General features: G+C 40.8%; 1 protein-coding gene across 2 annotated transcripts; it reads left to right on the forward strand.

The window, feature by feature from the left end:
- The first annotated feature begins 1,663 nt into the window (after positions 1-1,663).
- Positions 1,664-27,573, forward strand: TLX1 (T cell leukemia homeobox 1). 2 transcript variants are annotated; one of them, XM_066600941.1, is made up of 3 exons: positions 1,664-2,322; positions 4,370-4,607; positions 26,658-27,573. In XM_066600941.1, the coding sequence occupies exons 1-3, from the start codon at positions 1,848-1,850 to the stop codon at positions 26,878-26,880; spliced, it is 936 nt and encodes a 311-aa protein (XP_066457038.1). In that variant the 5' UTR covers positions 1,664-1,847; the 3' UTR covers positions 26,881-27,573. The 2 variants fall into 2 exon arrangements, with proteins under 2 accessions (XP_066457038.1, XP_066457039.1); XM_066600942.1 differs by having other exon boundaries at positions 4,406-4,607.

Genomic DNA, 27,573 nt, shown 5'->3' on the forward strand with positions numbered 1-27,573 from the left:
GGAGTAAAATAAACGTCTGCTAGACTGAGGTGTCAAAGCCTGCTGAACCTCTATATAATGTACAGAAGAGTATTATACACAGAGGTCAGGAGATAAGGTAATAATATAAAGGATGAATTCTAACAAGATCGTAAACCTGGTCCCATTACTCACTGCTTAATTGCACAATTGAAAGAGAATTGACATAAATTGTGTATGGAAGATGTATTGCAGGGTGTGAAGCAAATTACACTGATAGCTGCTTATCAATTTATGCAATTTTCTGGTGTCAACTTGATCTTAAAGGCTCCAATTATTTCACCCGATCGCTGGAATTCTGGAAGCAAAAGATGATAAAGAATAATGATGGGCACAGCTGCCTTTGTATAGTTGTATTTATGTTTTAGAATATTCACTGACAGCAAGCAGAGCAAAACATTAAAAATGCTAAATACATAAGCAATTAAAGGAATGAATGCAAAAACTAAATACATGTTTTTTCATGCACATTGATGGAGAAATATATATATTTACACACACGTGTGTGTGTGTGTGTGTGTGTGTGTGTGTGTGTGTGTGTGTGTGTAAACAATACCTACTTATGGAAAATAGATATTTTTCCTGTGCATATGATGAGTTTCACAAAAAAACGCAGCATGCTCTATTTTTCTGCATGCAGTACACTGAAAACCTGCGTAAAAAGAACACATCTGGAACGCATTAGTCTTATTAGCCATTTCATTTGGTGTGTCTGTTTGCTGTGTAAAAATTAGCATGGCTTGCAGGAGCAAAAAGTACAGTAAAACACTCTGATGCAGGTGCAAAAAAAATGGTTGTTCAATCTGTCAAAATGCAGGCACATGCACGCGCAAACACGTGTACGCTTGTGTGAAGGGGGCCTACGTCCTGTGGGAGTTCTGCTGTGACTAAATTAAAGAAAGTATACTCGAAGTGGCCTCCTTCTACTTTAAACATGCATGGAGTCTTTGTTGAACCTGTGTTCATTTCAGGGACTCTCAAGGTGGATCAGTACCTGAATCTCCTGAAGACGACAGCCGATGTCTTCCTGTATGATTTGCCTCTATCCTGGCAATAGGAGGACACTTCAGTCATAGTAACAATCCCACAGAACTTAGAGAGTCGTGGAAAGTGTCTTTCTGTTTCTCAAATGCTACTTCTAAACTTTGCAATTGGGTTTTACTCTCAGTATCTTACAGGGGCCTGAATGCCATACCATTCAAGGGGGCTCTTGTCACATCACTATAGGACACCAACACTGAGATATACTGCCAGATCAGTCCTTTTGACCAGACCCTGTGAATATATAGTTATATATAGAATGATAGATAGATTTATATAAAGTTGGATATATATATATATATATATATATATATATATATATATATATATAAGAACAATCGTTATCTAGTAACACTTTGCTAGTGGTTTATGCTTCCAGCTCTATATTTTCAGCACCCTGTCCTCTATATCATGCTTCTTTGACTTGACTTTGTAGGGCTCTGCTCTGGCACATGGAAGCTGCTGGGTTTGGCTGTGAACAAGGAGACTCCTTTCTCAGGCTGTCATTCAAGTGCATGTTGTCGTGTTGCAGCCAATAAGCAGAGAGGAAGGGTGGAAGAGTCCTGGCTGTTTCTCTTTCGGGCCTCCTGGCTGGGTGATTGATGTCCCAGTTTGCACAGAGAGAACTAACCAAATGCAAAAAGCACTATCCACTTCAGCTCTTCCTTTGCTCTTTTTATCCTGCCCCAGGAATTGGAAGCTACTGAAGCAAGACCAAGCTACATTTTTTATCTCTTAAGTGATCTGAGCTCTGGGGCTGGAGCTCCACCATAGTGTGGGAAGGTAGCATGGATCATATAGGGGCTCATCACCTGCACCAGAGCCATGCAGAACCCATCAGCTTTGGAATTGATCAGATTTTGAACAATCCAGATCAGGGGAGTTGTATGATTTCCAGTTCCAGGCTGCAGGATTCAGACTATGGATTGGGATGCATTGTCAGCAGTGCCTACAACACAATGACAGGCAACTATAGCAATAACACTACCGGCGGATACAACAACAGTGCGTGCAGCATGGCCTCCTTGACGGGTTCTTACAATATGAACATGGGGATGAACATGAATGGAAACAACCTCAATTCTGCTGGGGTGATTAGGGTTCCTGCTCATAGACCTTTGACTGGCAGCGTGCACCAACCTATTTCCACTGGAATGCCTACTGTACCCAGTGTTGGGGCAATGAACAATATGAGCAACCTCACAGGGTTAACTTTTCCCTGGATGGAGAGTAATAGGAGGTATACTAAAGATAGATTCACAGGTAGGTGCTTAGAAGCTCTGCTTGGCATCTGTGCTTTCCACTGCTGCTACCTGTATTCTCTATGCACACCACCTATGTGACAGCTATGCATGTGACATTAAAGGAAGTGACACCCATGACATTATGCTTCCAGTGCTGAGCCTCAGTACTGAACTTGAGATGATAAAAGTCTCAAAACAAAACTTTGACAATTGTTGTTAATAATAATAATATACTAATAATGGCAATAACAACAATATTAATAGTAATAATAGTAACAACAACAATGGTAATGGCAATAATAATAGTAGTGATGATAATAATAGTAATAATAATTCAATCATTCCTTTTTTTTCAACATTACTCAAGGAATAATTATTAGTTGTCGATACTCCATAGAAATTGTGCTAGACTTAAATAATTACACATATTTATTACTAATAACGCTGATACACTTTTGTTCAACTTTATTCAATTTATTATATATTTCATTCGGTAGTAACATTCATTGCTAATAATTAGGGATTATTAATTAATAAATAAAATAAATAATATAGCCTCCTAATATAAAAAAATAACTGCACACATGGAATATGTTTTTCTACTTTAGCAGTTTACCAGACTACTAGTATGATAAAAAGAAGAAGTTAGTCCGGCCCATTTGGGGCCTAGTGGTTGGTGTATCGGTGAAATTACAACAGGCAAATTTGAATTACAGCATAAACATAATGTAGGTGTGCAAATATAAAATATATATTATATGTATATATATATATATATATATATATATATATATATATATATAGTAGATAATTGTTTTATAATAAATCAAAATATATACGTTTGTGCAGAATATACAGTACTACAGAGCTATACAGACTTAGAAGTATTAATATACATACTAATATAATATACCACCACACAAGCTATTTTACCTTAATACAGAAATAGGGTAGTAATCATTTGTAATCATATGACTGTTATGATTAGTAATATTATTATTATCGTCATCACTATCACCCTGCCACGTGCTTTACTTTAATTTGCACATATACTATTATAAATGTATTTTTAAAAATATTCATTAAAAAATAATAATAAACACAGAGATCTCTCCTAATCATGAAGGAAATATAACAGTCGGTTATTTTAGGTGTCCTACAATTAAATATTTAAACCTCCACATACTTCTTCACATTCTAAACTAGATTGTTCTATTGGGCATCAACTAAATAGCCAAAGGTAGTTTAATGTGTTAGAATATATGTCTATATCTATCTATGTATATTTTTATGTGCATGCTTTTATGATTGCCAGTTGTACACATATCATTTTATGATCTTCATATTTTATTTTACTCTTGCAGAGCATTTGTGTTTTTTTATTTGATTAGGAGTCGGACATGTTAATTTAAATAAAATGTTATCCATATTTAATTTCATAAGAACGATAGCTAGATAGTCTCAAACGTCCTAAAAGAGGGCACATTTACAGAATCTAAGGGAATTGAAATCTATCTAGCGACAATTTCTATAATTGAATTTAATTTGATTGGTGAGTTATATACAGGAGGATATTTATTTAATTCCATAAGAAGCAAATTAATCTATCTCTCTATCGAGTATTCATTTCTCCCATATCTAGTTATCTCATGTTTCCTTAATATAACTATCTCATATCTGTCTTATATTTACCTATTTATCTATCGTATGCTTAAATCGCCATGTAATTATTATCCATATATCACTTCTCGATAGATAGATAGATAGATAGATAGATAGATAGATAGATAGATAGATAGATAGATAGATAGAGAGATAGATAGATAGAAAGATAGATAATTTGGTAAACACAATTGAGTAGGTGATTTATTTATAAGGCCTTTTTTCTGATCGCTCATGGGAATTATGATGTGTATAGTATTCCTACTAGTGTGAGTGCACAGTGTAGTTGTATAGTATTACTATAAGTATGAGTGCAGTGTGTGCTGTATTTATGACACCTGTCTCTCTACCCCCTTGCTGATGGCGCTGCCCGCTTGTGCCCTCTGTCCTGTCTCCCGCTCCAGTGGCGCTCTCACCGTTCACTGTAACACGCCGTATAGGTCACCCGTACCAGAACCGGACACCGCCCAAAAAGAAGAAGCCGCGGACATCATTCACCAGACTGCAGATCTGCGAGCTGGAGAAGAGGTTCCACCGCCAGAAGTACCTGGCCTCAGCCGAGAGAGCCGCCCTGGCCAAGGCGCTCAAGATGACCGATGCACAGGTCAAAACCTGGTTCCAGAACCGCAGGACCAAGTGGAGGTAACCAGGCATTATAGATGATCTGCATGCGCAGGGGGGGTGGGGCCGCCAATATATATGTGTGGGCATAAATATATATGTATGTAGGTATATATATATATATATATATATATATATATATATATATATATATATATATATAAATATATATATATATATATAAATATATATATATATTGACGGATATAGATTTTATGTAAATGTCACATTATTGATGGTGAGGCTATGAGAGGTCAGTGGAAGATACATGTGTAATGGTCACATACCAACTGTTTCCAAATGTAATGTACTGATTGACAAGATCATATAACTATGACTACACCTGAAGACATTTCCTGGTTCAACACACATTACTCTGTGCTTACATAAAACTTTTCCCGTGGCCCTTTATGATAAATATTACTAGATAGGAAGATATATAGATATGAGATAGATAGATAAACAGGCATAAATAAATAGATACATTAGGCATAGTAGATAGTAGCTCAAAAAGATATATCAGTCTATATCAGTCTAATAATCTAATTCTTTATCTCTCTATTTAATTCTTATCTGTCTATTTATCTATCTCTCCTAAAATAATCTTCTGCCATCATTTCCTTGGCTTCATATTTCTCAGTCTTGAGCTTCCTTACAGCCTTTATCCTATTCTTTTTATTCCGCAAAATCCATGTTCCTGCTCCAGTGCAGAGGTGCATTCTAGTATACATAGTGCCAGAGCTACCTATGCATCTATTCATATAACTGAGTTTGCTTGCTTGTTTAGAAACACAATTCTGAACATTATGGCTTACCCCCCCCCCCCCCTTCCCCACCACCCCATCCTTACCCCCAATAGTGCAAATCTGTGCTGTGTGAACTGTAGGAGAGGTTTAGGATATTTCCAATATTAAAAAAAAATCTCAACATCATGACTGAACATTCCTGAACTGGACATGTATTCTTGGTAATGACAGCCGCGGATAGCTCTGGTTAATGTAGTCTTTTATTATGTCTTAAGTTTACATCTCATTAGCATAATATCACAATGACAATTCTAGGAAGTTACAGTGCGTGCCAATAATTTTGAAAGAAGCGCAATGCCATAGTGTGAGAGTGTCCCTTGTAGTAATTGTCGGTGTTCTGCGCCAATTTCAAATTTCTGCGCCAGTTCAATTATATGCACTGGTCATGGAAAAAAATGGGCTTATTATTTTGTGCCTTATGTATAAAGATCATCTGCATCTACGCCCATTTTCTGCTTCAGAATTTGCAGAATTTGTCAAATAGTTCATTTCTTCCATTGCGCTTTTTAAATTTGCACAGCGCACCATTTATGTAGATTTGCAGCATCTGCACCAAGTTTTCTTCATTCTGATGAACATTGCTTGCAGGATTTGTATTCTTCGTCCATTGTCTAATCACACAATATAATGAAGAGATAATTTTGGCGTCGGAACGTTAACAATATATCGAAATTAAACAATTCTGTAGTTGTGATCCATCAATGGCAGTGTAGATAAGTAGTAGTGGATCGGTACAACATTCGGTACCTTTGAATATGGACTTTCCCCTGTAACTGAGTGTCATGAGCATTATGAGCACATGTTTTAACTGGGCAGAAAATAGCTATTGGTTATATGTATCACCATTATCTGTTCTGTATATTTATACATAAGACACAATTCTTGTGAAGACCACTTCCCTGAGCAATTATCTACCTATTTAGGTCTCTCATATCTATCTATCTATCTATCTATCTATCTATCTATCTATCTATCTATCTATCTATCTATCTATCTATTTAGGTCTCTCATATCTATCTATCTATCTATCTATCTATTTATTTATTTAGGTCTCTCATATCTATCTATCTATCTATCTATCTATCTATGTCTCTCATATCTATCTATCTATCTATCTATCTATCTATCTATCTATCTATCTATCTATCTATCTATGTCTCTCATATCTATCTATCTATCTATCTATCTATCTATCTATCTATCTATCTATCTATCTATCTATGTCTCTCATATCTATCTATCTATCTATCTATCTATCTATCTATCTATCTATCTATCTATCTATCTATCTATCTATCTATCTATCTATCTATCTATCTATCATTGGTTCCCTTAGTATATGTGTGTAGATAGATAAATAGATAAGTATCAGATAAATATGTATAATAATATGTATATTAATTAGCTAAATAGCTACGAGAGAATTTGTCAGATAGATATACAATAGCTAGATTGATACTGTAGATAGATTTCTGATTAACAACTACTGCATTATTCGTGATGAGGCTTTATAAATAAAAACATTTATCTCATCTAGTAAAAATATCTATCAATCTATCATGAATGATGATAAAGCGCATATTACATGTTATTTTAGAAATGGGCTTAAAAAATAACTGGCTTCTTCTTTTATTGCATATTACAACATAATATCCCATGGCGCATGTGGGAATATTTCCATTTAGATGAAACTGCAATTAATTTGTACATTTTTTTTCTATGGGTACATAATTATCGGCATGATTGCAAGAGTTAATTAACCCCTCGAGTGCGGGAAACCTTCCGAATATTACAATCTGTTATTCGTCATAGGAAATCAATAGTTATATTGTACAACCCATTTTTTAAATATAATCGCCATTATATAACTATATTTCCATGCACACATCACCCATTTATAAACACATAGACATTCAGTGACCTGTAGGTCATTGTCTTCTATGGTTATCATCGGACACGATCCATTCTGTGGTGTTCTACACGTTCTGGTTTGTGTTCTCATGTATTGTATAAAACCCTAGACGCGATAAATTAACTACATCTACTAAACAACAACTACTAATAACACAGTCTAGTGTGAGCACAACAATACTTATCTCCGCGGCAGGGAAATTAGGTATGTATAATATGTCTCCGATCGTATGTAGTGAAATATTTATGAAGTATATGCGATATAAACATCAACAGTAATAATCACAGTTAGATAGAGTCTGCTCACCAAACTGCTATAAGGCAAAGGATTCCATAAATGTCCACAGAGCACTCCCAACATGTGACAACTCCGCAATTACTCTGCAAGGCATCCATGTCACCTGGGAAATCACTACAGACAGGGGGATTTTTCGTTCTAGTTTTGCGAACTAGAATATCTGTTGTGTATTATTATATCAGACTATCTAGTGATATATATATATATATATATATATATATATATATATATATATATATATTACATACTAATCTGCTGGATTAGTCTATCATAATATTAGACTATTCAGTGCTGTGTATAATTATATTACTAGAGTATCCACTGCTATATATATTATTGCTACATGATAATTCCTTGCAGTATATTGTTATTCTAGACTATCCAGTATATTATTATCCTAATAGACTATCCAGTGCTCTATATTATTATACTATTATACTACTGGACTATCCAGTGTTGTATATTATTATACTACTGGATTATCCAATCCTATATATTATTATGCTATAACACTACTAAACTACCGAATGCTGTATACTATTATACTACTAGACTATCCAGTGCTCTACATTATTATACTATTGGACTATCCAGTGCTATATATTATTATACTATAACACTACTAAACTACCCAGTGCTGTATACTATTATACTACTAGACTATCCAATGCTGCATATTATTCTACTATTATACTACTGGACTATCCAGTGCTGCATATTATTATACTATTACACTACTAGACTATCCAATGTTGTATATTATTATCCTACTAGACTATACAGTGCTCTATATTATTATACTATTATAGTAGTAGACTATCCAATGTTGTATATTTTTATATTACTAGACTATTCAGTGGTGTATAATATTACACTATTACACTACTAGACTATCCAGTGCTTTACATTATTATACTCTTATGCTACTAGACTATCCAATGCTGTGTATTATTATATTACTATACCACAAGACTATCCAATGTTGTGTATTATTATACTATTACACTACTAGGCTATCCAGTGCTCTGTATTAATATGCTTTTTGACTATCCAGTGCTCTATATTATTATACTACTAGACAATCAAGTACTATATCTTATTATACTGCTAGGCTATCCATTGCCCTATGTATTTTTATACTTCTACCGGTAGATTATCCAGTGCTATATTTATATTATTATTATTATATTACTAGACTATCCAGTGCTATATATATATATTATTATACTACTGGACTATCCAGTGCAGATAATTGTTATTCTAGACTTTCCAGTGCTCTATATTATTATAATATACTACTAGACTACAAGGTGCTGTGTAATATTATACTATACTATCCAGTGCTGTATATTGTCACACTACAGCACTATCCTGTGCTGTATTTTTTAATACTAGACTATTATATGGATATTATTATAGTAGACTATTCAGTGCTTTAGTGCTTTATTCAATTAGACTGGGTTCCCATTTATCTGTTGTGTTCAGCTATTATTTTCATGTTGCAACCGGACAACACAACTTATGCCTTTTGTATCACTTTTTGTACCAGTTCGACATCCATAGCCGGACAAAGCTAGACAGAAAGACGCAGCATGCAGCGTTTTTCTATCAGGTGCAGAGAGGCATCTGGCTCCAAAACTGATGCACCAGATGTCTTGAACTGTCCCATAGAAAACTACAGAATCACTTCTGGCACCAGTTTTCTATTGGAGTTTCACTATAATTCCACAGGGTAAAAGTGTAATGGCCAAGTATATGGGAACCCAGCCTTATGCTAAATTATCCAGTGATGTATATATAATTATTATCTGCCTATCCAACCACATGTTGACTATTAATAGAGCTCATTTCCTGAATAAACTCCTATTCACTTGGTATGTTTGTGTGTCTGGATCCTAAAATCTATAATTCTGCAATCCATTACAATAGTTTATGTTGATTCTATAATGCTGCGATTAGTACTCTGCTGCCTTTCACATATTGCTTAAATTCTGCATAGAATGAAGGGAACCAAATTTCATGGTTGCGTTAAGCTAAATCCCTCTCATGTATCATGAACAATTTTGTTTGTACCTCCCTGTCTACCTTGTGATACATACTAGCCAAGTAAGTTTATTTATGGGTGGAGACTCCTTTGATGAACTGCAACTCTTTGAAACAAACTTGTAAAAAGGCAAAATATACTGTACATGCCAAGCAGTAGGCGGGTGTAAAATGCAAGCTACAAGACTAAACCAAAAGAATGTCTTCTCCAATGTAAAATGCTAAGAAATGAACACATGGGAAGTGAATTAGATACATTTCTTGCAGAGCAAACTGCAAAAAATCACATGGGAAGATCCAAAAATGAGTGCATACTCACTTTCTGCCTCTCTAAGGCTGGCCAATTATTTGAAGTCTGAGCTGGACACAGCTAGGCCATTTCAGATGAGCATCTTGTAACACGTCTGTGTTACAAATCTACATAACACGCAGAAATATAGGGAAGGTCCTATCTTTTCCAAGTGCGCAGGATTTGCATGCGAGAAACACGCTCATGAGAACGAATCCATTGAAATCAATGGGTTTGCTTCATCAAGTTTTGCGAGCGTGAGTTTAACGTGCGCAAAAATGTGTACAAACACGTTTATCTGTTTTAGCTCTCATAGTAACAAGATCTATAAGAGATGAAAAGTATCAAAGGGGGTGACAAGTCTGAGGAGGACCGACTCATTCATCTACATCTAGCCCTCTAGCTTATTGGCTGTTTCCTATAGTGTCCCATATGTCCAGCAGTCTCAGTTTTGATATCGGATGTGTATGTTACATTTCCCTATCTAGTTATGGATGTGCATGAACTTTTGTATCAATTGTGATTGCCTGAGGCAGGAAACAAATGCCTGGTATAACTAATATATGTGAATCTGGCCTTTACATGTTACTTTACATTGATCTATAATTATAATCTATTGTAAAAGTGCTTTTCATCCATTTCAATCTTTTGAATTAGTGCAAGGGTATGAATGGCCTCCTCAGCCTATATGTCATGGTAGGATATGGTTACATTGCATTTGAAGAGACATTCGGTGTATGCACCCTAAAAGTGCCTGGCACATACCTTAAACATTTGGATAGAGTCCCACTGATCCAACTTATGCCATAAGTCTGCCTTCACACAAGCAGTTAATGCTGCGGAATCTCAGCATGTAGAATTGCTGTGGAGGTTCCGTTGCGTTTACAGTACAAGCCACGTGGAGGAGTCTTCAGGAATCTCCAGCACATGGTCCCGAAATTTTTTGCAACGAATCCGCATCATATCTATTCATGCTGTGGATTTCTGCTGCAGGATTTAACCCTTGGGATACAAGGGTTAAATTCTGCAGGTCTTCACAATTACACCATTTACGTGCAAATTTGGCCACCATGGATTTTGTATAGAATTGCTGTGGGGACTCCAATTACATAAGAAGGCCTAAGGCCTCATGTCCACGGACAAAATATGATTTTAAATCCGCAGCGGATCACCCGTGGATGGTCAATAAAAGTGAATTTAAAAAAAATGGAGCATGAAAAAAAATGGACATGCTCCATTTTTGTGCGGGTCTCTCACGCGGACGGCTTCGCTGCCTTCTATTGAAGCCTATGGAAGCCGTCCGGATCCGCGGGAGACCTAAAATAAGAATAACTTACCCGCAGCAGACCGGGCAGATCTTCTCTTCTTCACGGCCGGATCTTCTTTTTTCGGCCCAGCGGATGTGCCCGGCGCATGCGCGTGGCACGCTGCCGGCGTGCAGAGCACATCCGCCGGCTGAAGAGAGAAGATCCGTCCGTGAAGAAGAGAAGACCTGCCCGGTCCGCTGCGGGTAAGTTTATTCTTATTTTCAGCGCTCATGTCCGCGGGGCAGGAGGGACCCGCTATGGATTCTCCATGTAGAATCCGTAGCGGGCCTGATTTTCCCCGTGGACATGAGGCCTAAGAGTGTCCTTTGGCATAGGCTGGCATTAGACTACATTATTCCATACAGAGACATCTGGTAAAAGCCGTATAATGCACAGTCAACTTGGTCAACTTTTTGTGCAACTGATCTGAAAACTTTGAACAACCAGCTTAGGTATGCCCTGCCCTCTAGTCTCTGTTCCCTTCACCAGAGTATAAAAGTTGATGACAAAACTGATAATTTCCCATGTGGTTCAAATTGTGTTTAGTGGCGTTGGGTTTGTTGCCTTGGGGACCTTTCACACATACAGAATATTTCTGCAAGAAGCCGCTACAGATGCAGAAAATTCGACACTAAAATCCACATGTATAAATGTGGGTGAGGACGGATTCAGATGAACATTGTTTTCTTCCCTTATACGGCTGTGATAATCACGGCCGCATAAAGGGACAAAACGAAACCACTCATATCAATGGCTTTCAATTGTTTAGTTCTCACTTTCGGGATTCCCACCTGTTAATTGTACATCGATAAAAGATAGGACCTACTCTATCTATCCCACACATAGTAAATGCCATGTGAGTGAAGGATTGGGCGGCACCTATTTTCCCACAGTTGTTTCCAAACTCCTGTGCTCTGGCGCCAAGTTTGAAAAGCGAGCGAAGGATGAAGGGATTCCCCTTGTTCAGACGCAACTATGCTCCGTGCTGCCTAGATGCAACAATACTATTATATCACTGATGACTTCAGGAGGGTCGGTGATCCAGGGATAATTCTGATTGCCAGATTTGGAGTCGGGAAGGAATTTTTGGCTTGAGAAAAATTGGCTTCTACCTTATTGGGTTTTTTCCTTCCTCTGGATCAACATTGCAGAATGAATAGACTGACCTGGATGGGCACTAAAGTCGTTTTTCAGCCTTAGGCACATCAGTATTCTGCTTATTATTTTCTGTCAATATTTCTAAGTCAAAACCAGGAATGGAACCTACTCAGATAAATATACTGGCAACATTTGCGCCTCTTCTGTTTACTGGACCCATTCCTGGTTTTACAAATACTAATCAGAATACTGATGTGTAAAAGTGCCTCAGACAAAAAAAGAACAGACAGGACACAATTGATATGTGAACGGTTCTGAGGGCCCATTCACAAGAGTTCAATTGCTTATCCCTCAACCAACCCATATATGGCGCCTTTTCTCCCTGTTCGTGCTGCTCAGAAGCTTGTCTCTGCAAAGAAGCAGCTGAGAGCAACGTTAGCTGGTGGCCAAGTTGGGAGCTATTCCACATGTGCTCAAGAGATCTCGGCCACCCATCAGATCACTGCACAAGCTCCGTCTATCTCTGCTCCATAACGAAGGTGGTTGGTTCCCCTTAGCAACGGGCAGTAAATTACTTTAAGGCCTCATTTACACGGGTGATGCGACTTTATGCTGGCTGTGTCGCGGCCAAAAATCGCATCGATGGGGAATAGCCGTGATCAAGTCCCGAGATTAATTAGTGTTTTCTCGTCCATTCTCACGGGTGTATTGCAGTAAAAATACGCTGCAGCGCGGAATTCCATTAGTTGGCAGAAATCCTCAAAAGCTTAAATAGAAAGCTATCTTCACTTCCAAGCGCCAGATGCAGGTAATCTCCCTCCCTTTTTTTTACAGCTCCCATAGAAGTCTATGGGAGCTTCCAGCAATTTTCGTCAAAAGATAGGTCAAGAAGATCCATTTTTTGACACAGTGTGAAAAATCGGCAACCACAAATGGTCGCCAAATTTACATTTTAATGCTGCAATTTTGTAATGTGCCCGATACTCGCCCATATGAATGAATGCATTGGAATCCAATGCTTTACCTGGTCGTGATTTTTGGCCGATGTTGTATCGCAGCAAAATAGCCATGTAAAAGAGCTTGTGTGAATGAGGTCTAAGGAAGACTAGAGCGTTGAAAGAAATCAAGGCATTTTTGCAAAAGACATGGCATTGGTGAGAGCTATACTTTCACATTGGAATGGAGTCACTGGCATGGGAATTCTCCTTTATAAACAGTGGATTATGACATTTGTGGTGTATTGGCCATAGCATAATATACAGGGTTTTTAAACTTGACTTTTAAGGGGTCATAAAACCCTTTTTTAAGGGATTCTGTCACGAGGTTCGAGCAGCATGAAGCCGGCACAGGGAAGCCTGTTGCCCCTGTGGGTGTTTTATTCTGCCCCACTGTGGTGTTTCAGAGTAAATACACTTTGAATTTTGACTCAGCTCGGAGGTGAGCCAGGACAGCCTTTCCTCACCCGCTACATAAAGACTGACAGCTGCTCTCACTGCTTGTGTATAGGGAGTGAGCTGTCATTCTGCATGTAGTGGGCGGGGAGAGGCGGCATGGCCGCTCCGTGACTTGGAGCGGGCACTCATGGGGGTCACAGTCATCCCTGTCTTCACTGCCCGTGGTTCAGGAAGCATAAGCCTGATAAGAGAATCCCTTTGTAAATGTAATATGCATGTGCAGAAAACTTTTGTGGCAACTTTTTGTCATTAATTATATAATAACCAAAATTCAGTAATGACTCGTCTTGTAAGAAAACATTTTCTCCATTTACTGACCTGAAGTAGGAAAAAATCTTGTCTAGACTCTGTTCACATCTGTGTCACTGCTTCATTTATAACAAAAGCCATGATGCACTGCGGGATTTGCAGTAGGAGGGATACCAATATTGGCTGATGGACGCCCTCAACTACGGTGCGGCCCACCGGGGTTCTACTCTGTTCTCATTTCCATGGGAAGACATGTTATTCTACATGCAGTGCTATCCCTTTCATCAACTCAAAGTGGGAATGTGCAGGATAAACTCCAAAGTAAGACTCTGATAGCATCTGCATCGGAGGCTCTGTCCTAGATCCAGTCCAAAATGCTGGTCACAATGGCACTATTTTGTCTAGGGTACCATAATGGAAACTTTACAGACCTGTCAGGCTCCATTCATTTCTGTCATCTGCCTGATCTCCGACATCCATCATTTTTCTTTGTCTACTCCTACGAGGGACAACAGAAATGGGGAACACATATGGGAATAGAACCATAGCCTCTGATTCAAATGTGAACATAACCTTATCGGTAAAAATGTGTAAGTCAGTAACACCGTAGTGCTGAGGCAATACAACAGTTTACAATGTTGGAATGATGGTGGAACCATGCTGTGTGTTCTGCGGCATCATAGTTCTGTAGAAAAATCCAATATGGTACATTGAATCCCAACAGGTTGGGGGGACGCCATCTGAAAGTCATCCATTGGCTCCAGCTTTACGTGGCAATGATGTAATAGAATTTCTAACATTGATGTTCTTGTGATGTCTAACTTTGTCTACATAGTAATAGCTTTCCGGGGATAATAAGTGGAAAGTAAAGACCTGTAGAACTTTTTTTTATTGTGCTTTGTTTGTTTTTTAATACAGTCTACTAACTCTAGGTAAACTTAGTCTACTCTAAGTAACTATTACACTCCAGCTCACCTGGAGAACAGTGTAAGTGGATGGGCGTGAAGTGCGGCATTTTGCAATTTTTGCCTTGGCCACCGATTGATGTGCTGTCTATCAAGCGCATTTGTAGGATGTAGTTGTTAGGTTTTGTATATTCCTAGCAACGAGCGTGTCTCAAGTGACTCAGCTGTTCAGCCTAGATTACGACCAGAGCAGTACTGACAGAAGAGAAGAAGTTTAATTAACAGTTTAATTAATGTAATGAATACATTTATTAGAATGTATCATGGTGGCAACTCAGTTTACATTACTTGGAAAACGAGCTTTGACCTGTAGTAGTTTCTTTACTTATGCCCCTCTACCTGAGACTAAAGCTGCCCATACACCTTCAGTTGTGCAGCTCCACCTCTTGACTCTCCCACACACATGCATGCAGGGCTCCACTGCCACTGCTATGGCATCTTATCCCTTGTCAGAACAAAAGCATTGGGCATGTAAAATGCCCAATCCTTGCTCCAACAGCTGATGACAGTTGAGAGACCCACATCCGCATAATACAGTTGACCAGCCCCACCGATTCGATAGAATTTTATGTTTATAGGGAACTTAAGACCTCATGTGTAAGGCAGAACAGTATGCACAGGGCATATACAAAGGCATAATGAGGTAGGTAGGGTATCATAGATGTCTATGGGTGCTGTATTATTGCTATGTGCAACCTAAAGCTGTGCATGAGGTCTAAAGAGGTTCATTGACTGTTGGGCTATGTTCACATGGCAGAATCCTGTGTGGAACTTATTTTCCATGTGCATTTCACTTGTAAAATTGCGGCAGAAATCTGTGGTTAACATGCAGGTCTGCGGTAAAAACTGTGGCAAAATAGCCATGGATTTCAGCCACAATTTTACAAGTGGAATCAGTGAGGAAACTCCAGGACAAAATTCTGTCTCAGGACCAGAGTAGGAAGGTACTATTGTACCTTGTCTCCACCACAAGTATGGGTGGAGACCTAGTGATGGGTTGTATATGTGCAGTGTACGCCCACAAGCTAGTGATTGGCTGCCTGGAGCAAGGTCCTAGTAGTGTGGGGACTGTGGTTTGCCTTGGATGGAGGGACTGTGGTTTGCCTTGGATGGAGCTGTTTACACCTAATAATGTAAGCCTAACACTTAAACTAACCCTAACCCTGCATCCAAGGTGACTGTCCCCGGAAGCCTACCATCATCTCGGGCGACAGCTCCGGTTCCGCCTACAACGGCCACAGCGGTAGCCAAAGCGCACATGGCTGTTTGGCAGGGAGAGGAGCGTGAACCATACTGATAGTCCAGCAGGGGAAGGAGCTGGGATCCCAATGACTGCACTCCAGGCTGCAGCAGCCACAGGGGAAACAGGAGGCCAGGTGTCAGTGCGGTGGGGAGAGGAGCGTGGAGCACATTTACAGCGATCCACGCCGGCAGCAGGCGACGGTGGGATGGGAGTGGAGGGGCCAGTCCACTGTGGAGAGCAGTGGGAAGCTGAGTGATAGCCGCCCTGGTTAGTGCAGTAGCCAGAGGTATGAGTTTGGTATCAGGGGGGAAACAAGCTGCTCCCACTGTCAGTGCTCCCTGATGTCTCTACATCAACTCAGCTCTCAGTCTCCTCCCTCCCTGCCACAGTACTAGCCAATCAGAGGCTAGGGGTCTGGCAGGGGGCATTCACTCCACCAAAGGCCGGTTAGCCCCTAGCCTCCAGTGTAGACATAATACAACAGTACAGAGGAGGAAGAGGGTATATTATCTGCAATTGTTCTTCCTTTCTGTCCCTCCTATTCATTGGTTTCCGGTCCTATTTTAGGCCATCCAGGATCTTCAGACTACCTAATCCCCACAGTGATAGACTACCATCAGACTATAACTGCTATCTGATTCGTCAGAGCTGCTCATGTGAGCAGCACTAGCCAATCAGAGAGCAGTGCACAGTGTGCATTAGGTAGATAGGAAATTGCTGCAGTTATCTTTCATGGCCGAAAACAAGGCCCAAAACCAGTAGTTTGGGGGGCTGCAGAGAAGAACAACTGTAGATAACATATCTGCTTCACCCTCCGGTTCCGGAACAGATTTTTTTCTGAATCAAGAAGATCACTTTAATGGGTTAAAGGTACCTTTAAATGAAGCAACTAATGTTTAGTCATTCCGAGAAGTCGTTGAAGAATATGAACGATTGGCACTTGTTTGCTCTTACACAGAGCGGTTCATAAGTTGTTTGCCAAGATACATTCATAGTGGGGATCTCCATGCAAATTCGTTCGCAAGTCATTGAAATGCGAACAACTGTGATTTTACACCGAATGAACTTTAATCAACCAGCAACTATCTTTTTGGTAAGCTGAAAAAAAAAACAACTAGCAACTCATTGCTGCTCTCGCCGTCGGTGGCCATGTTTACACTGAACAACTATTGTTTTAATTTGCTCTTTAAAGCAATTATTTGGTCGATCGCTGTGTAAATGTACCTTACAAAAAAAAGTTAAGTTTATTTGCCCTTTCAATAGATTTACAATGGCATCAGTTGTCTTAAGATGACACTAGCTTTTCAATGGCTTTACAAATAAAATGACATGTTGCAGAAAGCTATCAAACTCAAGGTAAACTTTGCTACATCTGTAGGTGGGATTGGGGGAAATGATTGATGTCTGTGGCCAGTTTTGCTCTATCTTGCACATAGAGTATATTTACTTACAAACCTCGGTCCCAGGGAGTATTAAAACACTATATCTTATGATAATTCCGTTTTGGAGTGGAACACAAGCTGCTGTAATGATAAGTACTCTTGCCTTTAATTAATCATCCTCATAGAGTTATTGGTGTTTGATAATCATGACAGGCGTTCATGTAATTAACTCCACCCTGAAACAAGAATTCTTGGATATGATTATACAATTCTAGGCAGAAGTATATTGTACCGCTGATAGAAATACACCTTCCAGATGTACTTTGGAAATGGAACACTTAACACTGATTTAATTCACTTACTGTCATATGGAGTAGTTAACCATTTATATGCCATGTGATGTAATATTGTCAACTTCTCTTGTGTTAAGGCCAGTTTCACATGAGTCGTTGGACGCATTCATGTCTGATTTCGGGTCTAATAAGAGCCCCATAGTTTCAATAATGCACCTCTATTACACCTCTAGTTGGCCTAAAGCCTCTTTCACATGAGCGATGTGTTTGCATGCAGGTCGCATCACATCAAAAAATTGCGCTGCATTGCCGCGATCAAAGTTCAAAAGAAATTAGCATTTTCTCGTCCATTCACATGGCCGCATCGCATTATGCCTCTTTCACATGAGCGTATATCGGACAGACGATATGCACTACGATTCCAATGCATCAGATCATATGACTGTATTCCTGCGTCGTAAAAACGCCCGGCCAGGCCAATATAGCGCAGAGCACTTTCACGCCGGCCCGCAAAGGTAGTCCTGGAACTATCTTTCTGGCTGGAAAACGTCGGCCTCTGCATGGGCTCCTATGCTAAACTCCCTCTCTCTTCTGTCCTCCTCTCTCCTCCCCTCTGGCTGTTTGCAACGGGAGGGGCGGAGCTAAGCTTAGCCCGCCCCCCTCTTCCATTGCTGGCTGTGGACAAGGGGCATGGATGGGTGGGAGTTTAGCTCGGCCCCCTCACCGCCGCCTCCCATTGCAAACAGCTGGACAGGAGGAGAGAGGAGGTGAGCCAGCAAAGTGGAGGGAGGGGAGGCCCAACAGCATTGCAGCTTAACGTGTATGCGCCAGGGCCCGTGCTGTCTGAACAGGCTCACAAACGTTAGATTTGTGCGCCTGTTCACACATTTTTACAGCACTGACGGGCACACGTAAAAACACCTACGGCCGTGTGAAAGAGCCCTGAAAAGGACGCTGCAGCGGCGGTTGGCAGAATGGTTTCTATTTAGCCTTAATAGCTAAATAGAAGCCAGCTGTCTTCTGCAACGAGTACCGGACACAGGTAAACCCACCCCTCCTCTTTTTCCAGTTCCCATAGGTATCTGTGGGAGAGCCCTGCGATTTTTGCCAAAGGATAGGTCATGATGAGGAAAAATCGCAGCTGAAAATTATTGGCGATTTGGCAATTTTCAGTTGCGATTTTTCTTGTGGCTAAAAATCGCTCATGTAAATGAATAAATTGGAATCCAATGCTTTACATGGCGCAATTTTCTGGCGGCGCTTTCTGGAGGCTAATAGCTGTGAGAAAACGCTCGTCTGAATGAGGCCTAACACTGCTAATTAATCAGCACTATGATTACTGAGCAGTGAGTCTGTCAACAGTATACAGGGTGCTTGCATGTATTCTATGATGTAAAGCCCCTCTGCCGGAAGAGAAGTCATTCCTTTACTTATCTAGTCTATTATGAAATTATTCATGCACTAAGAAATGTGCAAATATATTGTATAATTGGACTTTTACTGATCCTACATTACAGCTTGTAATATAGTCCAGAGCTGGAATCAGTCAGTATTTGTAATGACTCAATGCGCAGAAATAACTTGCTATGGTAACATGAACTCTTAGATCAGATGTTCTTCTTACTTGGAGCATAGGCTTAAGGGGGTATGTCCTGGCAATGCCGGTTCCAGGGGACAGGCACAGGTCTGGGCTGACGTCACAGTGCCAGCACTGGTTCACCTATAGTGCCTGCCGATGCACGCTCAATGTCATGTAGCACTAGATGCCAAGGGAAAAACATCTTCCTTCTATTCACTGATTGGCTGGCTGGGCTATCTGTTATCCCAATCAGCCTATTAGTAACATTGGATATTTATACTGGCTACTCTATGCAGAGGATATCAATTTTACAACGGTGTTTCCTGGTATTCCTGTCTTTGTTAGGTGGTGGCATGTAGTGGTTACTTTTGGTCAGTGTGTTGTGCCATCTCTTGCTCAGCATCAGTTTGCACCCCTTTCTCCTTGTGCAGTTAACTTCTTGCATTTTTGGCAGATGTTCCTTCTGTGTTTACTAGATCTATCCCTTTTGGTCCATCCCTGGTACCCATCCTTTTCCTTACTCCATCCGGGGTCATTTCAGGGAAGCTCCAGGTTCCTGTCATGGGGTCACCCTTTTCAAGGTGGTTACTCTGTACAAACAATTCCCAATGCATGGAAGAAAGTAAGACTATATGATCAGACTCTAAGTCCGCAAAACTGCCAACAAATAAATTGACAATGATAAAAAAAAAAATCATTCTCTGTAACTGCATTAACCCTTTCCAATCCAATGTCGGGCCTGCCCCGACATCATCATTTCCCTCCACAGCTCCGATGTCGGGACAGGCCCGACACTGCAGTGCAGGAGTGCATCTGCACCTGATCATCAGACACATCGGTTGCAGATGCACTCCTGCACTGATCCTCATCAAGGACCCCCGAGGAGAAGGCAGAAAGGGTTAAAAACCCTTTCTGCCTTCTCCTTTACACATTACATAGCGCTCAATTAGCGCTATGTAATGCAGAGAGATTCCAGACTGCGATCATGTGACCACCGGTGTTACCTGACCCCCAGCGGTCACATGAACGCTGAGCCGGGAGGCAGAAGGGAGAATGCGGAAGGATTACTTCCACATTCCCCCCACGGTGCAGTGAGCACCTGCACCCTCCTGAACTCTGTCAGTTCAGGGGGGTGAAGGGAAAATGTATTGGAGCTGGGGAGAATGGATGAGAAAAAAATGGATTGGAAAGGGTTAAGTTTAAGATTGCACAACAAAGAGCTCAGCTACCAACCAGAAAAAAAGTAACAAAAGAAGATGAAAAGATATAAGAAAAAAAATGTCAGGGAGTAACGAAAGGATAGACAAGAGAATAGGCTGGTCATGGTTGGAACACATAAGAACAATTCAAGGCTCAAGTCACCCCCAAGGGGTCAAGGGAGTCAGGGGGTCAGTAAAGTACTGTACTCCAGTGATTCTTGAAATTGCATTCAATAAAACCAGGTTTTCACAAATTCCTCATAAGTCTCCTTAACGGAAGCAGTAAGGTCCACCATCTCCATGATTTCCTACAGTTTTTGAAGCCACATCGGGATGGACAGAGAGGAGGATCTGTTGCCATAGCATTTAGTATACAAGCTCTTGCTGCATTGACCAGATTGTGCACCACAAATAATTTATAGGTAGATAGTGGGATGATGTGCCATGGAAATAGTGCAGCAATTAGTGTAGCACAAAATCCGTAAACTAGGAGGTGATACAGCAAACGTCAGATAAGCAATTTGCCAATATTGGACAACCCCAGAATATGTGTACCATGGTACCTGGCTCCCTTCTGCATATCCAACACAATGGTGATGTGATAGGCAGGAGAATATATATAGAACACCAACTAAACCAAGAGACGTTCCCCCTTGTCCAAGTGTCCAGATCATTTCTGACACTGTGTAGAAGAGTCGGGTAGCTGACAGCATAAAGACCTGAGATGTGATGAAATGTGGTCCCTGGACCGCTGAAACGAGAAGGAGCCCATGAGTTCTCTTATGAGAGACTGGGGTAGGGACATATTGAGCGTCTCCGATTTCTGATAAGTTATCTTAAAATTCGATATTTGAGCTACAGTATGTGTCTGTTCTATGCTGTTTCTGTAACTCACATAGAAGTAAATGAGCATTATGGAGACAGCATAGAACTGCCAGTTCAGCGGTATCCGCAATTCCACCCACTGGTGGCTGCAAGGGTGATCCAAGATGAGTTGGATGGCCCATATTCTGCTGACAGGTATGAGTCTCAGAGGTCGGGCCCACAGCTATTAGACATTTATGGAAATACTGAGAACAATCACATTTTGCTCTACTGGCTAACTTGGTACAAAACATTTTAACAAATTTATTAGATGGAAATACCTCTCTTAGTTGGGACCACTCTTGTAGAACAGTCTTCTCATTAATGCCTCCTAAACCACCAGTACACAGGGTTAGTATTGGGGGTGGAGGGGAATGCCCAGGGCCCCAATCCTAAAGGGGGCGTCCAGGCAATATGAGGCTCTGACTGAATTTGGCAAGGTGTAAGTATACAGACATGTTGTGGCACCCTCCCTGAGCAGCAATAAGGGTTGCAATTGCGTTGCCCATACGCTAGGAAGGTCCAAGGGCCACCCTCAGCACTAACATTAACTTACAAAGGACAGACAATGTACTGCCTTCTTCCTGAGTCACAGTGGGGTCACAGTCCCCCACATTACCGCTTTGTGATGTTTTGCGGGCGTGATTTTCACTCTTGCAAAATGTTCCGCAAAGATGGTCGACTGTGTAAGTCCTTAACCCCTTGAGTGGCACACCCGGAAATTTTCCGGGACGAGCTCCACTGCCCATAGCGATATAGCCTGGAAGATTTCCGGGCTATGTATCACTATGGGAGCTGCAGAGCACAATGCCACAAGCTGTGGCACTGTGCTCTGCCTGCACAGTCCCACAGAGAACAAAGCAAGGGCTTTGAAAAACCAGCAGAAGATATTGCCGATCTGCCGGCAATCTCCTGCTTCTAAGTCTCCTGCTTTGTTTATAGGTTGCCATAGAGACCATCGGCTTGTCAGAAGCAAGCCGATGATCTCTGTTGCAGGGAGAGCTGGTGCTTGGCTGTCAGAGGACAGCTAGGTGATAGCTCTTACAGCAGAGATCAGAGAAAACCTCCGATCTCTGCTGTGTTAACCCTTTACATGCTGCAGTCTATGTGACTGCAGCATGTAAAGGGCTGTCACTGCAGCATGTAATGGACTGTCACCATCGGACCCCCGGAATGTGATCCGGGGGTCCTGATCAGTCCCTGTGGAAGTCCCCTAAAGGGACAAAAAAAAAAAAAGGTAAAACAATTATTTAAAAAAATTATAAAAACAGTTGTCTCCCTTTACTTGGTAAAAAAATCAAAAATCAAATCACACATGTGGTATCCATGCATCGTAATGACCCAGAGAAGGAAGTTAATGCATTATTTAACCCCTTAATGACATGGCCCCTTTTTTTCTTTTTTCCTCATTTCTTTTTTTCCTCCCCCCTGTTTAAAAAATCACAACTTGTCCCGCAAAAAACAAGCCCTCATATGGCCATGTCAATGGAAAAATGAAAAAGTTATGGCTCTTGAGACGCAACTGCAAAATTAGTTGAAATTCAATGATTAGACCATTTTAAAAAAACCTGCCCTGGTGGGCACGACAGGGTGGTAGGAAACCCGCCACTCAAGGGATTAAAGGGGTTCTATCTGATATACTGATATCACAACCCCTTTAAGTTTTCATTGCAGTTCATCAGGCTGCTTTTTCCTCTCTTCCATACCGCTGCCCCCACTATGTTCTGATAATACTCACTATGTATTAGTACTGCTAGTGGGCATGGCGTGGTGGTAATATCAGCCATTAAATAGTGCATTTTGTTCCAAAACAGTATGGAGGTAATATATAATTACTGTAAGGCCTCCTGCACTGCGAGCAAATCAGTTTTCACTACACCAGATTGCTGTACAATGGCTGCTACAAAGATATCGACCCATTACCAAAGTACTTTCTGTGTAGACATCGAGTTAGCAGGGAATGCTGGGAGAGTTCAGTTCTGAAGCCTGCAGAATTGTAAATGCAGCTCTGGACTACAATAAAGCCTGTAACTCGGGATCAGAACACTATAATAACTGCAAGGCATTACCGATGCTGAACATTTTAATGTAGCTGCCTTCTATACATACTCGGTAAATTGATGTTCGAAGGCAAACATACTCTTTAACGGCTGCCAAGCATGTGATATAATTTGATCAATTATAGGACAACATCTTGTACTAATCCCAGAAAATGTATCCAAACTTCATGAAACTGATTCATGAATCATCTGTCACATCTAATTGATTTAAATATTGCCAATTGTAATGAGAACATGAAAGAAGCTTTTATCTGATTGATCTGTTTGTTCTGATTATCCCAGTATTGCATCTTCTAACAACTGATGATCGGACAGCATGTATCATCAGGGTGGCCTTTATGTAGATGACACCCTTATACAAAAATTATTTCGCTGCCGCCCACCTCCTGTACACCCCTTATAGAAGGAAAAAATAAAGCCTATGTCCCATTGCAGACAATAGAGCAGATTTAGTATCGAAAATTCCCCAGTTTTCTGGCTTAGGTTGCGCCAGAAATCTGTCTTGCATGCATTGCACCATATATATATATGGTGCAATGCATGCATATATATATGTGTGTTTTATACACTTTTTATGCCACGTCCACATGTGGCTTACTAGAAAATGGGGTGTGGCCTAAAAAACACATGGTGTGCCAATAATTGCACCAAAATTTTGTCAAAATTTTTGGCATAAAGTGAGCCAACTAATATGTGATATAAAGTTAGACTACAGAGTCTAAAATGTGCCAGATGTATCATTTTGCAGTCACTGTTGTAAATCTGACAATTTGCAGACTGCCTAGTCTAAGTTTGCACTGTGTAATTATTTGATGATTAGTCAATCGGCACCAATGTTTTTTAAAATTGTCTCAATGCATTAAAAATGAAAACTAAAGCAACTTTGCAAATAGTTTTCCTATTTTCTCTGGTTTCTTAGATAGTGCTCCTACATAGACCTATAGAAATTATCCTAGGTAATATCACTCTCCCCAATTATCTCTCCCCTCCCTCAGTATCATTTACAGTATCAGGTAACTATCATGTAATTAGCACTGTAACGAGCATTATTCCCCCATAATATCATTTCTCCCTGATGGTATCCTCTACAACCATCCAGTCAGAGGCATAACTTGAAGCTCCTGAGCCCCAATGCAAAATCTGTAACAGGGCCCCCAACTATAATGGTTTATTCATAGTACTGGGCTCCCTATATGGAGAAGAGAGGCCTTAGGGCCCCCTAAGGCTCCTGGGCCCGGGTGCAACCGCATCCCCTATAGTTACGCCCCTGCCTCCAGTATCACGTCTGCCCCCAATATCACCTCTCCCCTCTTTCTAGTATCGTGCACCCTGCATCATGTAACTTTCTCAAAACTATCCTTCTTCATCATATCCTCCCCACAAGTATCATTCCTCCTGCAAGGTATCACGTACAAAACCTCAGGCTGGGCTCACACGAACGGGTCAGATTTGGCATGTGGATTTACGCAGCAGAAGACCTGCGATCATTTGTGGAAAATAATTGCTGATGCGTACGTTTTTTCGCGCAGATGTACGCTATGCAAAGCATATCCTCCACACGTAAGAAGATCTCTACCTCCAGCCGGTATTCCGGCTTTTCTATCTATTTTCATTTGAAGTTATAATAATCTTTATTTGTATAGCGCCAACATATTCCGCAGCGCTTACATAGACAGGGTGAATGCAGAAAGACAAAAGTACAAAAATTACAGAACCACGGTTACATAGTAATCAGCTGATGGAAACAATAGGGGTGAGGGTCCTGCTCCAACGAGCTTACATGCTACAAGTAATGGGGTGATACAGAAGGTAAAGGGACTGGAGATGTGCACGGTATGGTGAGGAGGAGAGTGAGGGGTGATATACACATAGACAATGGTCAGACATTTGGCCGTGTGACGGCAGGATCAGTATGACTGCAGGAGCGATTTATGACGTCTAGCAGGGATTGCAGTCAGTAGGTCAGGGAGCATGTTATCAGGCGGCGTATAGAGGAGTTTGTTTAGAGAATGCGGTATGCCTCCCTGAAGAGGTGCGTTTTTAGAGCACGCCTGAAGTTTTTCGAGTCCTGGATTGCCCAGGTATCCTTTGGTAGTGCGTTCCAGGGGACCGGTGCTGCTCTGGAGAAGTCTTGGAGGCAGGAGTGAGAAGTTCGAATTAGAGGGGTACGCAGTCTTGTTTCGTTAGCCGAGCGGAGAGCCCGGGCTGGGTGATGGATTGAGATGAGAGAGGCAATATAGGGGGGCGCTGCACTGTGGAGGGCTTTGTGGATGAAGGTAGTAAGTTTAAATTGAATTCTGTATTTAACGTTGCAAGCATTTCCGCTGCTCATACGCAATGTTAATTGCGTATGGGTGACGGAACACTTGCATCCATTGACTTCAATGGGGGGGGGGTCATTTGCGCTAAAATAGAGCATGCTGCGATTTTCCTCCACTTGCAGAATACGCCCAGTATTATCTCTCTCTACTAGCCTTCCCTGCACAGTATAATCTCTCTACGAGTAAATATCTTCCCCCACAGTATATCCCCCCCACAGTATAATTATTGCCCCCAAAACTATATCTCCCCCTTCCATCATACATGTACCCCCCCAGTATACCCCCTTCCCTGTCTTCCAGAGGTATAGTAAGACCTTCCCTCATGTACGGCAATGTATCTAAATGCTTTGGACAGGCTAGAACTGCTAGTTGGTACCTGGTTGGCATCCAACAGATAGGGCTTATATCCCACCACCCCACCCCTAATAGCGATGCCATTGTCTTCTTCAGACCCTGGTAAGATGACTCAGTCATGATGACATTGAACCCAATCCGATCTCCTGGTTCATGTGCCGAGCAGCAGAATCCTCTGTACATGTTTAGCTTATAAGGCAATATGCAATTCGATGTTGTTCGAACAGACTTTACCAAAGAGCAGCCTTCCTACCAATGGCATTTAAGTTTATTAGAACTTAAAAAACAATAAAAGCAAAGCTATTTTACTTGATATGCTTGCAATAAGAATGACATTATTGTTGTTCCACCTACAGAAGACAGACAGCCGAAGAGCGGGAAGCAGAAAGGCAACAAGCCAACAGGATATTAATGCAACTCCAGCAAGAGGCCTTTCAGAAGTCTATAAACCAGCCTCTCCAGCCAGATCCAATCTGCATCCACAACTCCTCTCTCTTCGCCCTGCAGAACCTCCAGCCTTGGTCAGATGATACCTCGAAAATTACTAGTGTCACCTCTGTGGCCTCTGCCTGTGAATGAATAGGAGGACACAATAAGAGTTTATGAGGTGAAAGGACTGGTTGAAATGAGGACTTCTACAGAAAATCAGACATAACCACAGAACGAGACTTGTCAAAGCAATGCCAACCCCAACCATCACTATCTGAGTCACGTAAAGCCTCCACCCTCTATTTTGGATGTAGACTCTAGTATTACTATATTTTTTGTGTTCCATTCAATAGCATCAAGGATCATATCTGTCCCCAAAAATATCTTCAGATGTGGCTTTCCTTGCGGACACTGGATTTAGACTTAACCCTAGTTTTCCAATGTCAAATTTACTATTTTCTCATTATCATGGCTTTCATTTCATATGGTGTTAAAAAGGTTTTTGGGAATACATATGGATGGCCTATCCTAAGGATAAGCCTTTAATATGTGATCGGTGGGGTTTAAACTTTAGGACTCCCATGAAGAGTAGAGGCTGAGCTTGAGTACAGGTACAGTTGCATGTATAGGGACCTGGAAAGCATTAAGGAGCCTTAACTCCATTGTTCTGGGAGAATGTAGAGTCAGCCCTCAACGAATCACGCATTGTTGGCTTATCCTAAGATTAATCTATCTATGTTTTTTCCATAAAACGTATTTAACACAGTTGTCACATCAACGTGGCTGGTTACTTTAAAAATGGACGCATCAGACTGATAACGGATAAATTATTTATATACATTG

The sequence above is a fragment of the Eleutherodactylus coqui genome, chromosome 4 (assembly GCF_035609145.1).
Source record: "Eleutherodactylus coqui strain aEleCoq1 chromosome 4, aEleCoq1.hap1, whole genome shotgun sequence".
In the NCBI taxonomy this organism is placed as follows: Eukaryota; Metazoa; Chordata; class Amphibia; order Anura; family Eleutherodactylidae; genus Eleutherodactylus; species Eleutherodactylus coqui.